At 37.6% G+C, this 15,085-nt stretch overlaps 1 protein-coding gene across 5 annotated transcripts in view; it reads right to left on the bottom strand.

Moving 5' to 3' along the window:
* Klhl13 (kelch like family member 13) overlaps window positions 1–15,085 on the bottom strand; it is a 108,043-nt gene that overhangs the window by 52,060 nt on the left and 40,898 nt on the right. The window contains exon 1 of one of the 5 annotated variants that reach the window (XM_051140932.1): window positions 14,445–14,833. The exons of 3 other annotated variants lie outside the window; for them this stretch is intronic. In XM_051140932.1, coding sequence (XP_050996889.1) covers window positions 14,445–14,524 — 80 coding nt within the window. In that variant the 5' untranslated portion in view covers window positions 14,525–14,833. Of the gene's footprint in view, window positions 1–13,843; window positions 14,112–14,444; window positions 14,834–15,085 lie in introns of those variants that run through there. One more of the 5 variants, XM_051140931.1, reaches the window with a different exon arrangement.

Raw genomic sequence — 15,085 nt, 5'->3', positions numbered from 1 at the left:
GTTAGAAAAGTGGGGGGATAGACAGAGGGACCTGTAGGGGACAGGACTCCACAACAAGACCAACAGAGCCAAGTAACCAGAACTCAAGAGGGGCCTGCTGAGACTGAAGCACCAACCATGGACCTCACATAGGCTAAACCTAGGCCCCCTACACAGATGTAGCTGATGGGCAGCCCAGGCTTCATGTGGGTCCTCTAGTAAGGGGAGCAAGGGTGGGGGTGCTATCTCTGACATGGACTCTGTTGCCTGGGTTTTTATCACTTCCCCCTGGAGGGGCTGCCTTGTCAGGTCACAGGAGAAGAGGATGTGCTCAGTCCTGATGTGACTTGATGAGCTGGGGTGGATGCGTGGGTGGGGGCTCACCTTTTCTGCAGAATAGAGGAGGGGGGATGGGAGAAGAGGGAGGGAGGATGGGACCAGGACGACTGGAAGGAGGGGCCTACAACTGGTATATACAGTGAATTAATTAATTAATTTTAAAAATTAAAAAAAGAGTCATAATCACAGTATCTCTTCACAACAAAAACCCCTAATTAATACAGGGTAGTAGTGATAAGAAGATGGCAGTTTGTAGAAGTCAGTTGGGAGAGGCAACATACACTCCAATTACCACCAATTATATGTAGGACACAGAATTTATCCTGCAGTAACCTTTTTGGCAGAATGTTCTAACCTCCAGCCATTAATCAATCAGGCCAGGCTATTGAGAAGCCTCAGTATACCTGCGGCAGTGAGTGAGCTGAACTGCTTTCCCTTAAATCCCCAATTAAGAAAGTGAAACAGACACTCCAGCTCCTTCAATATCAATACAACTTGGGGAGTAGGGCAGAAGAGGGAGGGAGGATGGGAACAGGAAGATACAAGTGAGGGGACAACAATCGGATGTAATCTGAATAAATTATAATAAATTTTTAAAAATAAAGCTGAGAGGAAAATATAGACAGTGGGGGGAAACTTTTTCTCTTACACAGGATTGTTCAATTCTAGTGACATATTTTAATAAGAGATCCATACTATGAACAAATTGGGTTGCAATTGCCTAGAATTCTAGTTTATTAAATATTCAAACACTAGAGTTATGCAAATTTAATATTTATTTAGAAGGCAGACCCCATAGACCAAGAGGAAATTAGAAACCACTTAGACAGATCTACTCAGAAAAAGGAGAGTCATTAGCCCAGTACGAGCAGGGGTGAGTTGTGAAAAGCCCAACCATTTTGTGGATTTTCCAGTTATATCCAACTTATGTTTATTATTTTATTATTTTATGTGCATAGGTATTTTGCCTCCATGTTGTGAAGTAGTAATAAAATACCACCTTAATTTGAGATAATAGGACAGAATCCTTTTTTTATTCTTTTTTATACTGAACATTAAACAGTGCTTTATATGCAAATCATAACTATGACAATCAGAGCGGGTGAGAGGCGCACAGAAAGAAATGAGTCATCAAGGAAGTGAGAATACTAATGAGGTGTTAAAAGCTCGTCCACTGGTTAGAAAACGGTACCTTTACTATATCTTGAGTTATTCCTTGAAGGAACAGTTTCCAGTCTTCAAAGTCAAATCTTTTCACTGGCCTAAAGTATTCTACATAAAAATGAATTTGACTACATATTTCTTAATGATCCCTTCTGGAAACCCACTCAATCAGAACAAATTTCAGGAATCTGAAAATACATCCTGTTATCATCCATTCAAGTGAGCTGTGCATAAAATATTTGGGATTCTAAAAGGCAACTGCCCAACACCAAAACATTTCTGCCATGCCCATATTCTAAATGTATGATGATCAATTTCATATGCATTATGGTTTAGCATTTTCACAAATAACTGTTTTTATAGCTCAGAAAACTATGTCCTTGTTCAAAGGTATTTAGTCAAGCAATATTTGCTAACCCCAAAATCAGCCCTACATTCTTGGCTTCAAGATAACTGGGCCTACTGCTAGGCAGTGGTGGCACACACCTTTAATCCCAGCACTTGGGAGGCAGAGGCAGGTGTATCACTGTGAGTTCAAGGCCAGCCTGGTCTACAAAGCGAGTCCAGGACAGCCAAGGCTACACAGAGAAACCCTGTCTCAAACCGCTGCCTCCCCAAAAGGTAACTGGCTCTAGCTCTCCTTAACTAACTTAACATCCCAACTAGTTCATAGTAAAGATTCTTCATTAGAGAATAAATACATTTTATAATTTAAGTTAAGAGCTATTTTTGCTTTAGAATATGTTGCTTTTATCAGTCACTGCTATGCTTTTTGTGTACCTTTAACCAAGCAGTATGGAAAAACAATCTTATTGAAACACTTGTAGGACATAATTCACTTAATTGACAATCCCCAGGATTCCTGACTGGTCTTTCACATCATGTGTTCAGGGATAGGGGCAAGGAAATGAGAGAAAGGAGCAGGCAGGAGATGGGTAAATCATGGAGGAGATAGGAAGAAGCCTTATGTAACTCACTCAATTTTTTTAAAAAGTATGCATATGCATGTTTTGTCTCCCTGTTGATCTATGTGCCTTGAGCATGTCTGGTGGCTGTGGAGGCCAGAAGAGGGCATTAAAGATGGTTATGTGTCACCATGTGGGTGCTAGGAATTGAACCTGGGTCCTCTGGAAGAGTAGCTAGTGCTTCTTAACCAGTGAGTCATCACTCTAGATCCTGAAAACCTACTAGTTTTTAAATATTATATATATCCACTCCTCTAGGAGTGGATAATGTTCCCAGATGACATGGGTGATTAAATAAAAATCTCATTGCACAGTTTACCACATTTTGAGTTATTACTGGACATGAAGACTCCAGAGGATCCCTAAATCAACACAGCTCTTTTTGCATTTTTGCCCAGTAGAAGTACTGCTGCTGAGGATAACACATATGTTGGATGTAGGACATAGAAAAATCAAGTTCCAACTAACCAGGAAACTTCTTTCCTGCTAGCTAGCTTTAATCATCCCATAAGGTGCTACTGAGCTTGCTTGCAGGGTGGGGTGAAAAGATAACAGTGGTCTTAGTCAATGTTGTAATACATAAACTACAATGCCAACTTCCAGGGAATATGTGCCCACTGGTGCAATAGGGGCATGACTATTATAGGATAACCAACTGTTCTCTTGATCAGCTTTGAGAAGCCTATCCCATAGGAGAGATTTCATGACTGGTACTATTAAAGATTTTCTGTGCCTGGCCTTTAACATTAATTGTAATAACAACCAATAAAATGAGATTTGAAAAATCTAAAAGGAAACACAACTCAGAACTAGGGTAAATCATCAAACATAAGTATAAGCAGATGGAGGGAAAATGATTAGACATTTCAAAGCATTTAGAATAACAGAAAGTGGTTTCTAAGATGCCCTCCAGTTCCTACATAAACAGAACACTATATGAGATCATTTCTTTGGTCAGTGAAACAAATCTTCCTAATCTTGATAATACTAGAATTGAATGCTGAGCAACTACTCTACCATTCAGCTACATGTTCAGCCCCAAAGCTCTATGGTTTTGAAACCAGAAATGAAAAAGTGAAACTAGTTGACTTTACAATGATTATTAAACATCATTTTGGATTTTAAGAACATTGACAGTGAGAAATAGAAATGTGGAAAAGAAAAAAGAAGGCAGAAGAATGGCATGCACACACACACACACAGGCCTGAGCTTGACACTCTAATTCATCATTCTCCTAATGTGCTTGTTTTAAAATTTTAGTACCTTATAATATAATACTTAAACCTTTTAAAACAAAAATGTGGCTAGTGAGATGGCTCAGTGGGTAAAGGTGCCTGCCACTGAGCCTGACAACCTGAGTTTGATTCACGGTCTCCACAGGGTGGAAAGCATCCTAGGTTCTGCTCTATTGCTGTGAAGAACCATCATAACCAAGACAACTCTTATAGAAGAAAGCATTAAATTGGGGCTTGTTTACAGTTTTAGAGAATTACTCCATTATTATCATGGCAGGAAGCAGAGAGGCATGGCACTGGATCAGTAGAACGTTACATCCTGACCTGCAGGAAGCTAGCAAAAACAGAGACTAGATCTGGTGTGGGCTTTTGAAACTTCAAAACCTACCCCTAGTGCCATGCTTTCTTCACTGAGGCCACACCTCTTCATCCTTTGCAAACAGTTCTACTAACAAAGAACTAAGCACGCAAACTTGTGAGCCTATGGGGGCCATTTTCATTCCAACCACTACAAAAGAAGAGAGTCAATCCATGCAAGTTGTCTTTAACCTATGCACATACACTCTGATAAATGTGCATACCCACACAATAAGAAAACTGAATTAAATAGAGAAAATACTATCAAGCTCCTGCATTTGAAGTGGTACCACATCTAGAGAGTCAGGTAACTGGAGTTGAGTTCAAAACTTCCCTACATTGGACTCCAAGTTTAGTAAAGTACTTTTCAGGCCTTAGTAACTTGAAGAATCAGGTTTAAAACTCAGTAAGAGAAGCACAGACAGTATTCATTTACTGTTGTTTCACTATTAATACTTCACTCAATTGTTGGTAATTAAGGAACACTCAAACTCCAATACTCTCTCATTTTCCTACAGGAGACCTAGAACCAAAGGACATAAGAAAGGCTATCAATCACATGATCATATGCTATTGCTTTATAATTCTTTAAAAAAGAATACAATTGTAATTGCATTGAATTTTACTGATTCTTAAGCCAAAGTAAATGTGTTTTTAATTGACACGTAAAAAGACTTTTAAAAGATTCTCTGCAACCTGTGCCTATTTGACTTTGCAGAGCTGTGTGAGAACCTTCTAGCTGGTATTGTTTTCTAGCAAACTTTATACTTCACCTGATTTTGAACAGTTCTTTGAATAAACATTACATGTTTTGAGAAGACAGAAAGAAATGTGAAACAATTGGGGTTTTCAATGAGATATGATGTAGTTACAGTTACATCAACAAACTTGCACCACACAGTAGGTTTAATACTTTCTAAACAGCACTAGTATCAATGGAAGAATTTTGTGTGCTTACGTTTATTTATCAAACTTAATTAAGAAAATGAGTTTCTCAATTTATCCAAAAGATAGCAGTATTGATTACTTAATTAAAAAAAAAAAAAAGACATAGGAACCAGACCTGGCCGTACATTCCTATAATCTCAGCACTCTGGAAGGCAGAGGCAGATGGATCTCCATGAGTTCGAGGCCAGCATGGTCTAGAAAATGAATCCAGGTCAGCAAAGGCTACATAGAGAGACCCTGTCTCAAAAAAACAACAGCAACAAACCAAACCAATCAAACAAACAAACAACAAAAAGAGACATGAGGTGTGGAAATCTTACCATAGACTTTGTTTTATGACGTCTAATAAATACAATTTTAGTGACTAGCATTTTAGTTCATATTCTTACAATCATTTTATGTTATTATGTCTCCCTGCACAATTGATGCCATCAATATCTATTTATAGAATTGGAACAAAAAAATTTCTTCTGTAGTGTTCTCATGATGCTTTCAATCCAGATTATAAGGCTAACAATGGACAATTCTACTTTAATAAGTTGTTCATTAAATCTTGTGGTAAGGGTTTCAGAGTTGCCCATGTAACATTTAAATTACTGTAATTTACAAGAAAAAAAGTATTGACTCAGATTAATATAGCTTAGTTGTAAGAATGCAAAGGTTATAATATCACTTGGGCTAACTGGAACAATTTATTACAATCCTTATACAAGTCTCTCATCAATGTGTTGATCTGGATGCATTAGAGCAGATACCTGAAATTATTCACATCCCAGAAACTTATGGACATGTTATAGGCAAAAGGATGCTGTGAATATGCTCAAGGCAAAAGTAACTAATAGTATGGAGCTTGATATGCCAAGATTATCTTGTATTATTCAGGTAGCCAAATCCAAGCACATAGGTCCTTAAATGAAGAAACAGAGTGGGTTAGAGAGTGATTTTTTTAAAAAAAGAAAGAAAAGAACCCATCTTGGTGACTTTGAAGATGGAAGAGAGTCAAAAGTCAGGGAATGAAGTTACCCTGCAGAAGCTGAAATTCTCCTTGAGCTATGGCCAGCAAGGTAATGAGGACCTTAAGCCTACACTAACAGAGAACTAACTACATTTAGTCACTGACAGGAAATGAGCAGGAAACAGATTTCCCCCAGAGTCTCAGCCCTGCTGACACTTGCATTTTAGCTTGCTGAGATCAGTACCAAAATTATGATCTACTAAACTGTAAAATAATACACTTGTGATGCTTTAGGCCACCAGTACACATTAATTCAATACTAAAGCAACAGAAAACTAATAAATGGAGAATTTAAATTTTTATTGAGTGCTTGTGTATAATTAAGCAAATGGATATTATTGTCCTCAAGAAAATATTAAACATACTGACTAGAGAGGTGCCCTTGGACAGTGCAAAAAAGCACTGTCCATGGTATCTAGTTTCCACAGGGAACCAAAGTAGAATAGTGCACTAAGAAATTATACAGAGCTGGGCATGCTGGCGCACATCTTTAATCCCAGTCTCTGAGAGGCAAAGGCAGGCAGATCTCTGTGTGTTCAAGGACAGCCTGGTCTATAAAGTGAGTTCAGAACAGGCAAGGCTACACAGAGAAATCCTGGCTAAAACAAAAAACAAAAAAAAAAACAAAAAAAGGAAGAAAGAGGGGGAGAGAGGGGAGGGAGAGAGGGAGAGACAGAGGAGAGAGAGAAGGGGGGGAGATATTAAACAGGCTAAGTGTGGTGGCATTTGCTTGTATTCTTAGCTCTTGCAAGGCAGTACTCTGGGTTCCAGGCTAGTCTGTTCCTCACAACAAGTTCCAGAATAAGCAGGGCTCCACTGTGAGACCCTGGCCCCAAAACAGACAAAAATGCAAATAATTTTAGAAAAGAAATTATGCAAAAGAAATATCAGAAGGCAATAATTAATCCAGATCAGAATAGCAAGTAAACAAAGTTGACCCAATATTTTCCTACAACTTTACCAGCTGAGAGAACCTGTGGATGGATCTCTTTTTCTACATACCACCACTCACTTAAAAAAAAAATCAAAACAAAACTCTCGACTACCAGACGGCTGCTTCCTTTTAATCCTAGTGAGTCAGTATCTACTTCAAATATGAAGTAAAATGTAGCAAAAGTGGTCCAGACCTTGCCGAGCATCCACAAGACCTGAGACGTATACCAAGAAATGACATTAAATGGAATTTGGAAACAAACCTCCACATAAATGAAAGGGCATTAGACGAAATAAAAAACTTTGAGCTCTGGTATCCCTGGCTTTAAATTATGGCTTCATCTGCTATTTTTTGATAAATCATACTGAACAAACTAATTAGCTTACCTGACACTCTGTGTCAGTGAATGTAAGAACAGGAGCATACATTTGTGTGCAGGTTGGAGAAGCATCACGAAAAGGGCTGAGCAGTTTCATAGTAGTACTCAATAAATCATATTAAGCATGCAACACCATGACATTTAAAAAATAGGATAAATTCTCACATGAAACTTAGAGTATCTGATATGCATGACAAAGTTTTAAGCTATTTTTATTTTTTATTGAGGGATATAATTTCACTTCTCCACTGAACCACATTTTAAGATATGCTCTGAAACAAGGTGGGCATGTTCTCACCTTAACATACAGTAAATGTCAAAATTTGAGGAAAAAACAACAGATACCTTCATCATAGTGACTGATGTCCGTAAAAATATTTTACTGTAATTGAAAACGATATGATGTCACTTTAAACAGAAATTCCATTATATAGTTTAGATGAAACTATTGCTGCTTGGGAAGCTATGTAAGTACCATTATGTGATAAAAAGCATCTGACCAATAAATTATTTCCTGTCTAACATGAAGGATGGCCTTCCATTTTGTTGTGTAAAATGATACAATCAGCTTTAAGCATAAATTGCTTTATTTTGAATACTACATAGTATGCAATTTTAAATTATGGTACCTCTTTTCAATTTGTGCCCTAGTAGGCTCAAGGCCCATTTTTCTTCTGTCGTGCCTTCATTGTCCTTAAGTCAGTTATCAAAATTGAATATATTTAATACTTATCTTGGTTCAGAATTTCTCCAGAAGTAAAACATGACTAAAAACAGAATGGAAGATAAAAGAATAGTCATTCTGATTGACTGCAAGGACTATATCTGCCTAGCACTTGGCAATTATTCCTGGCATGCAACAGCAAATAACTGGTGAATGCTACTAATTTACAATATGATGGTTCCTGGTTTAAAATAGTTTCATACACATGTGCGTGCACACACACACACATACACACACACACTTTATTTGCTGTAAAATATGCATTCAGAAGCAAATATTCTGAATTGTGAACTTTTCCTATATTAACCACATGCAATATGAATGGCTTTTGTGATGCTTGGAGAGGTGAAGGCTACAGCTCACAGTCACACACAAATATGGTAAACAACACACCACGCAGTATGCTGTGATGGTGGTCAGGGATGTGCAGGAAGTTAGGTGTGTTGAATTCGTTGTTTCTTACTTGTGATAGTTTCAATTTACAAGATGCCTAAAAAAGTGCTGTACACTTTGAAAAGCTAGAAAAACATGGCTATGGCCTCTTTGGTACAGACTTGAAGGAACACATATTAATATACTCTCCCTACCATTTCAACGTAAAATATCATCTGTAGTACTTATCTCTTTGTTGCTGTTGTTGTTTTCTCAAGACAAAGTTTCTCTGTGGAGTCTTGACTGTCCTGGACTCACTTTGCAGACCAAGCTGGCCTCAAACTCACAGAGATCTGCCTGCCTCTGGCTCCCTGAGTGTTGGGATTACAGGAGTGCACCACCATGTCAGGCTCAATACTTGTCTCTCAATTCTTTAACTGCAATAAATTTATTTATACTGATGTTTGCCAGTCTCTTAATTCTCTCTCACTCTTTCCTCTCATATTTGGTTCTACACACATCTTGCCTGAACATTCTGTCAAGTTGAATGGGTAGAATTTCTAGGAATTGTGGATTTCTCATAACAATGTAAAGATTAACAATTGTACCTCTTGCCCCTCTATGGGCAGCTGTTTTGTGGAAAGGAATTCTGGACAGCACCATCTCGTTAAGGATAAAAACAATGAATCAAGATAAATTATTTGCAAGTAAAATTCTTTGAAAAGTGAAAGAGACACTATCTGTCTTTTTATACATGGTTTACATGCAGCATTTTGCAAGTTCATTAAATGGTTTTTAAGAAGTTTTTTTTTTAAATACACAACGGGATTGAAGAGAACATTTTAACTTTATTTGTACATGCCAGACAAAAATATCTTAAATAGCTAAAATAATAAATGTTGATAAAGAGTAGAACAGTCTAGACATAGGCATCAACAAGAAAAGTCTGCAAACACTAAGGAAGCTGACTTCCCCTTGTGGGATGTCATATACTGCATCCCATTCACAGTACCTAATATACAACCTAACATAGAAATGGTGCGTGAGAACAACTGAAGCATGAAGGGTCTGGAAACCAGGACACATGGGACAGTTTCCAAGCTTGGCTGTATTCAAGAAATGCTTTTAACTAGACTAGCTTCATGAGACTCCAGGAAATAGGAGAGGAGGCACTGATTTCGCACAATACAAATAAGAGCTGTCCATGGTGAAAGGCACTGCTCTGCGGAGGAGGTGAGCTCTCCTTCCCTGACAATGTTGAAGGAGGACGTGGACTGTCATCTTTGAGGAGTATCACAGAAGGGATTCCTGCATTAATTAAAAGAAGTGTGAGCTCTCCAAATCACGTCAAATGTCCCTGTGATTTTCTATTAATAAATGATAAGGAGAACCCTCTACGAACCAAGACAATGCAAATTCCTGATAACCATGCCACGAAAGCTACAGAGCAACACAACTCTGTCTGATGCATTGGTTATATTATTTACTGATATAATTTTGTTATGTAGCAAAGACATATCAATCAGACACCCAAATAAAAAACTGTGAAAGCAACTCAATAGTCTTACTTAGTTTGAGAGAGTTTTAAGCATTGCAGTAGCTAAGAAAGATTTCTTAAACTGCAAGTTTTGATCTGTACTATGAATTAGGACAGGGCAATCTTAGGGAAAAGAAGGTGAAGACAATATCAAACAAAAAATGCACATTTTGGTTATAGCTGTCCTTTAAATTATCCAGAAATTGGGGGAATTAATATAGCATGCAAAGCATGTGTGGGGGTGATCTAAGGATGGGATTTTATTGATTAAAGAAATTGCTATCGAACACCACACTTTTGGCATTAAATATAAAATATAGTTTACATATTCAACAAATTTTAAACAGAAAGCTAACGAGGGCTAAAGGAGGACAAGACTCATTCTAGTTCAAATTAGTTCACTAATAGCTGCCATCTTTTAGCTTGAGAATGTTAAAATAATCTAAGGGAAAGATCTCACAGTACCTAGCTTGGTAGAATTCACTATTATAATGCATCATCTACTTCTCACCTAGTTAGTTTCTATCTTTTCATACCTGTATTACTAATAAAACTTGCTGTCTGTGGAGAAAAAAGGTTGCTAGTTACTGATACTGTTAGACTCTAACAATGTATTCATCCTATAACATTGGCCTAAAGGAGCCATTTGCTGTTTTAAAACAATGAATACCAAAACACTGGCAAAGCACTTAGATGTGGTTGCCCTTTCTGTTTTATTAATTTAAGCCACATGACAGGGGCACTCGTATGGCTTGCACCTGGCAAGAGGAGCGTCTTTACTAATGCAGTTTTCACTAACCAGGAAAACCTCCCTGAGGCTAAGGTTGCACTTCAACCTACTGTTGAACAGACGGGTAGCACAAACATGTCACCAAGGGCCCAGTTTCTATTAAGACAATCCCTTCAGAAATCCAGATGGATAGGATACCATTCTGCGGAGGAAAGACTATGTCTACTCAGTAAGCAGAGTCAAAAAAAAAAAAGTATTCTAAATCATTTGTCTCTCCTAACACATTACAACATAATTGAGATGAAATGTATTTTCTGCTACATAAACAATTTTCCTTAAAGGGGCCATAGTCGCTATTATGACACATTCTTGAAAATACTGAGGTATTTCAGCAATTAAAAGAGAGAGAGAGAGAGAGAGAGAGAGAGAGAGAGAGAGAGAGAGAGAGAGAGAGAGAGAAAACAATTTTGAACTATAAAATCCAAAGGGAACAAAACTAACATTTCTTTTGTTTGATGTTTGCAGTAAATTAAATGTTCTGTATTGTAGCTGATGCTAGCATAGCAGGCCTGACCTGTCTACAGCATCAAAGCAAAGCTGGAGCTAAACAGCACTGACACTGGGCTTAGAAAGACCATGTGAGAGCCTTCACAGTTTATAATACTTGCTGAATGCCTACAACACAGTGGTACTATAACTAAGAAAATGTGATTTGGGCAGTTCTCTTTTTGAAAAAAATACTCAGTTCCAGTCAAAGTCATGTAATGTGCCTTCAACGAATCACAGAATGCAATGATAAAGCATTGCAGAGCATTGTTTATGCTGCAGAGGCACACACAGAAGAGGATTATACACAAACTGTGACTAACTCTAGATTTCAGATTACTCAAAATATTATTTGAAATTCTAAGACATGGTTTCACAAGTCAATATCCAGCAGATCACAATACACCAAGAGGTCTGAATTGAACTATTCCACTGCAATGCAAGGAGTTTAAAGTGCAACAGCAACAAAATCCAAGATTGATTTGCCAGTCAAACAATTCTAAGAGCACATACTTGTACCTGACCCAGTAATCTAACGTAGTTTTGATAATTTGGGGGTGAAATTTTATACTGAAACTTAAATATCATTTTGCATACAAAAAGATTTAGAGTATAAAGTACTGATGCCAACAACATATTAAACAGGATGTTTTATTATTTTTGGCCAAATGAGTCAATGCATTGTGATCTAAAAGATAAACAACTTATAGATTCCCCAAGTGAGTCTTTTCCATATCCAACATTTTCCTCCATGCATATTCACATATATTTGGTAGTAATATGTTTATAAAGAAAAATAAGCTGGGACAATTTAATATAATATTGCCTGGTACCAGTCAAAATAGTCTAGCCTAACCCTTAGCTCCACAAACATGTCTTTCAATCCTACCTATGTACACTCCCAGGAAACAGCATTCACCACTGCAAGATCACAGTGTTTTCTAGTTTTTACTTTCTAAACCAGGTCAAACAGGTGAATTTTCAAAAGAAGACTGCCATTCATTAAAAATGTTGTTTTGCCTTGTGAGCTTGTAGCTAGTAAGAGTTAATAAAATATGGGCATATATTTAAACATCTCTAGAAGGGGCAAACCAGCCTCAAATAGGACTATAATTTGGATCATTTGAACAGTGAAATATAGTAAAAAAAAAAAATACCATAAGCATTAATTACTATTATTCATTGTAGCCGGTGATCTTTGCAGGGATTTCTTTTGTTTACAATCAAATTGCTTTTGGTATACATCTCATCATTGCTAATTAGCTAAGATTCATAAAGTCAGGAAGCCATCCTATTTTCTCCAATAATTGGAAGGAGCACCACTAACAGTCACCTCCCATTAATCTGTGCTTTTCCTAAATACAGTATCTGAAATGCAAGCATAGCTGTTGTATTTTCACAAATATCATCTAAATTATTTCACTTCGGGAAAGAGTTTACTATCCAATTAAATAAAAGAACCCAGAACACAAACAAGGGGGATCATGAAAACGATCTCAAAATGATTCTGAAATGCCCTCATTTTTCAGTGCTTTCCAGGGAATCACTTTACTGACAATAAAAACATGAGCATCCTTCCTCAGCAGCTGAGCACCTTTCAAAAGACCTGACCCCATACATCTGAATGTCACATCAAACTAAGTTTCACATCGGCAACTCGCAACAGACTTCTAAACGCATATTTCACTTAAAGTAAAAAGAATTTTCACATTCTGACTGCTGAAAATATTTTGAAGGGAACAGTCAAACATCCATATTACTCAAAAGCTTTCTTTGTATTAAAATTGTTTTCTAAAAGGCCCAGCTTTCCTTCATTCATTCCTCTAAAAGAAAAAGATTTTGAACAATACTTCAAAAGAACAGTTCATCATATCTCCCAGATCTTGTTTTTAAAGCTATATATTATAGACTTAAAGTATTTTTTAATTACATACAGATTTTCCAATGTATTTCTATAGCCTTTTACTTAAAACACATTTCCAAAACAGCTGTTTATAGATTACTATTTTCAATCTTTGAATATATAAGTAACTGCCCATAGAAATAACAGCCACTCCAATTCAAACTTGTACTTCACAACTTGAATGAAAACTGAGAAAGATATAATAGCAATCATTCATTAATATTTATACAGAGAAAGGCTCATTTAATGAACTCTGAATGTTTTGAATTCATCCAAAATAACATACAAAACATTTTCATACTTAACATCGCACAAGCATCAAGCATCAGCAGTTTTGAAGCCATTACACAAAAGAAATCACTGTTTTGGATGTATAAAAATTCCAAAAAATCTCATGTTAAACATTCAAGTGTCCTCATACGATCCTTTAGCTATACCTACATCGTAATGATGAGATTTGTATTTTACACTTTAAGTGAAAATAAACTCCAGGAAAACAAAAACAATGATAACATGTGCACACCAGTATCTGTAAATGTAAGCAATCTTGGGGGTTTTTGTTTGTCTAGCTGCTTTTCTTCTCTTGGCTTCTTTTTTTGTTTCTCAATCTTGTCAGTTGAGGGATGTAGCTATTTGGGATCCCCCTCCCACGTTTTGCCACATGGCAGATTCATGAATGAAATCCCACTTTAATATCCTATTTTCTCTCACTTACATGTATGCTGGAGAAAGTGGAGTTGACCTGGATGTTTTAAGCACAGGAACTGAGAATTTCCAGATAGCAGGAGAGCTCGTTTTCCATTTCAATGGCATGTTGTCACCACGGTACTACAATAACAGTAAACAGCGTTTCCATAACAGACTACCAACTAAGATTTCCATTCCACAGTGGACTGACACAGCAGCGAAGAACAAGCGAAAGATTCTGCCAGTGCCCTTAAACCGACGCTTCCAATCTGTACAATAGGAATGCAAGGTACCTCCTTTAAATCCTCCTGTCCCCTAAAGCAATAAGATGATTCTATCCTTCCAACTCAACAATAGTGCCACCTCGTTAGGAAAGTGTTGACTGCAGTGTGAGTATGTGCATGCGTGTGTGTGTGTGTGTGTGTGTACACTGTGCTGTGCATAGTACACAATGCAGCTTTACTTAAAAGCAGCTAGGGTGCTTTTTTTTTTAAAGCTTGCAATACCATTGTTCTACCTTAACAGGGAGACTGCAGCACTGTACTCTGTTCTGTACCTATTAACCTGATTTCTGACCAATAGTAGCAGAAAAAAATAGATGGGTTTCATATAAAAATGAAACAACATACCTACTCAGAATACATTTGTCATCCTCTGAACATTCTTCTTTTGAGCTGCAACAGTACAAATGGGATATAAACCTCAGCATAGCCTTAGGCCACAGCTAATAGAGATCAGTGACTAAATTCAGCAGCCTGCTTTCCTCCTGTGCAAGCTCTGGCCACACAATACAAGAATGCCATTATGGGAAAAGCCCATTTAAAAAATGCCAGGTCCTCTGTTTTCCAGTTAGAAGAAAGCAAAATGTCAGAGCAAATATAAACTGCTGCAGAACTCTGCGCGCTCTTCTAGTAACTTCTGATTCAAGTTGCTCTCCTTTCCCTATTTTTATTTCCAAGCCGGGATGAGCAAAACCTCAGACATTTACAACATGCTGTGAAAACACGAATATCGCTCTGTCTTCTGCAGCCGAGAAGTACAGAATAGCGTGCTTTTAATAGCAATCCTCGGAGGGACGCTATCAACAATCTAATTCAATACTGCCCTCCCCTTCTTCCCCTTTTCTCCTCCCGTTCACCCCCCTTACTCTTCCCCCGCCCCCAAACAGCTCACAAATTGTCTAGAGGAAAGACCGACACCGCTGGCCGAGCAGGTGTCCAGTAGGGACCACTCCACAGCTCAGCAGCGGTCCAGTAACCTCTTGGGATTT

Source organism: Acomys russatus, chromosome X (genome assembly GCF_903995435.1).
Source record: "Acomys russatus chromosome X, mAcoRus1.1, whole genome shotgun sequence".
Lineage (NCBI taxonomy): Eukaryota > Metazoa > Chordata > Mammalia > Rodentia > Muridae > Acomys > Acomys russatus.
The sequence above is the reverse complement of the archived record's forward strand: the minus strand, read 5'-3'. Positions and strand labels throughout refer to the sequence as shown.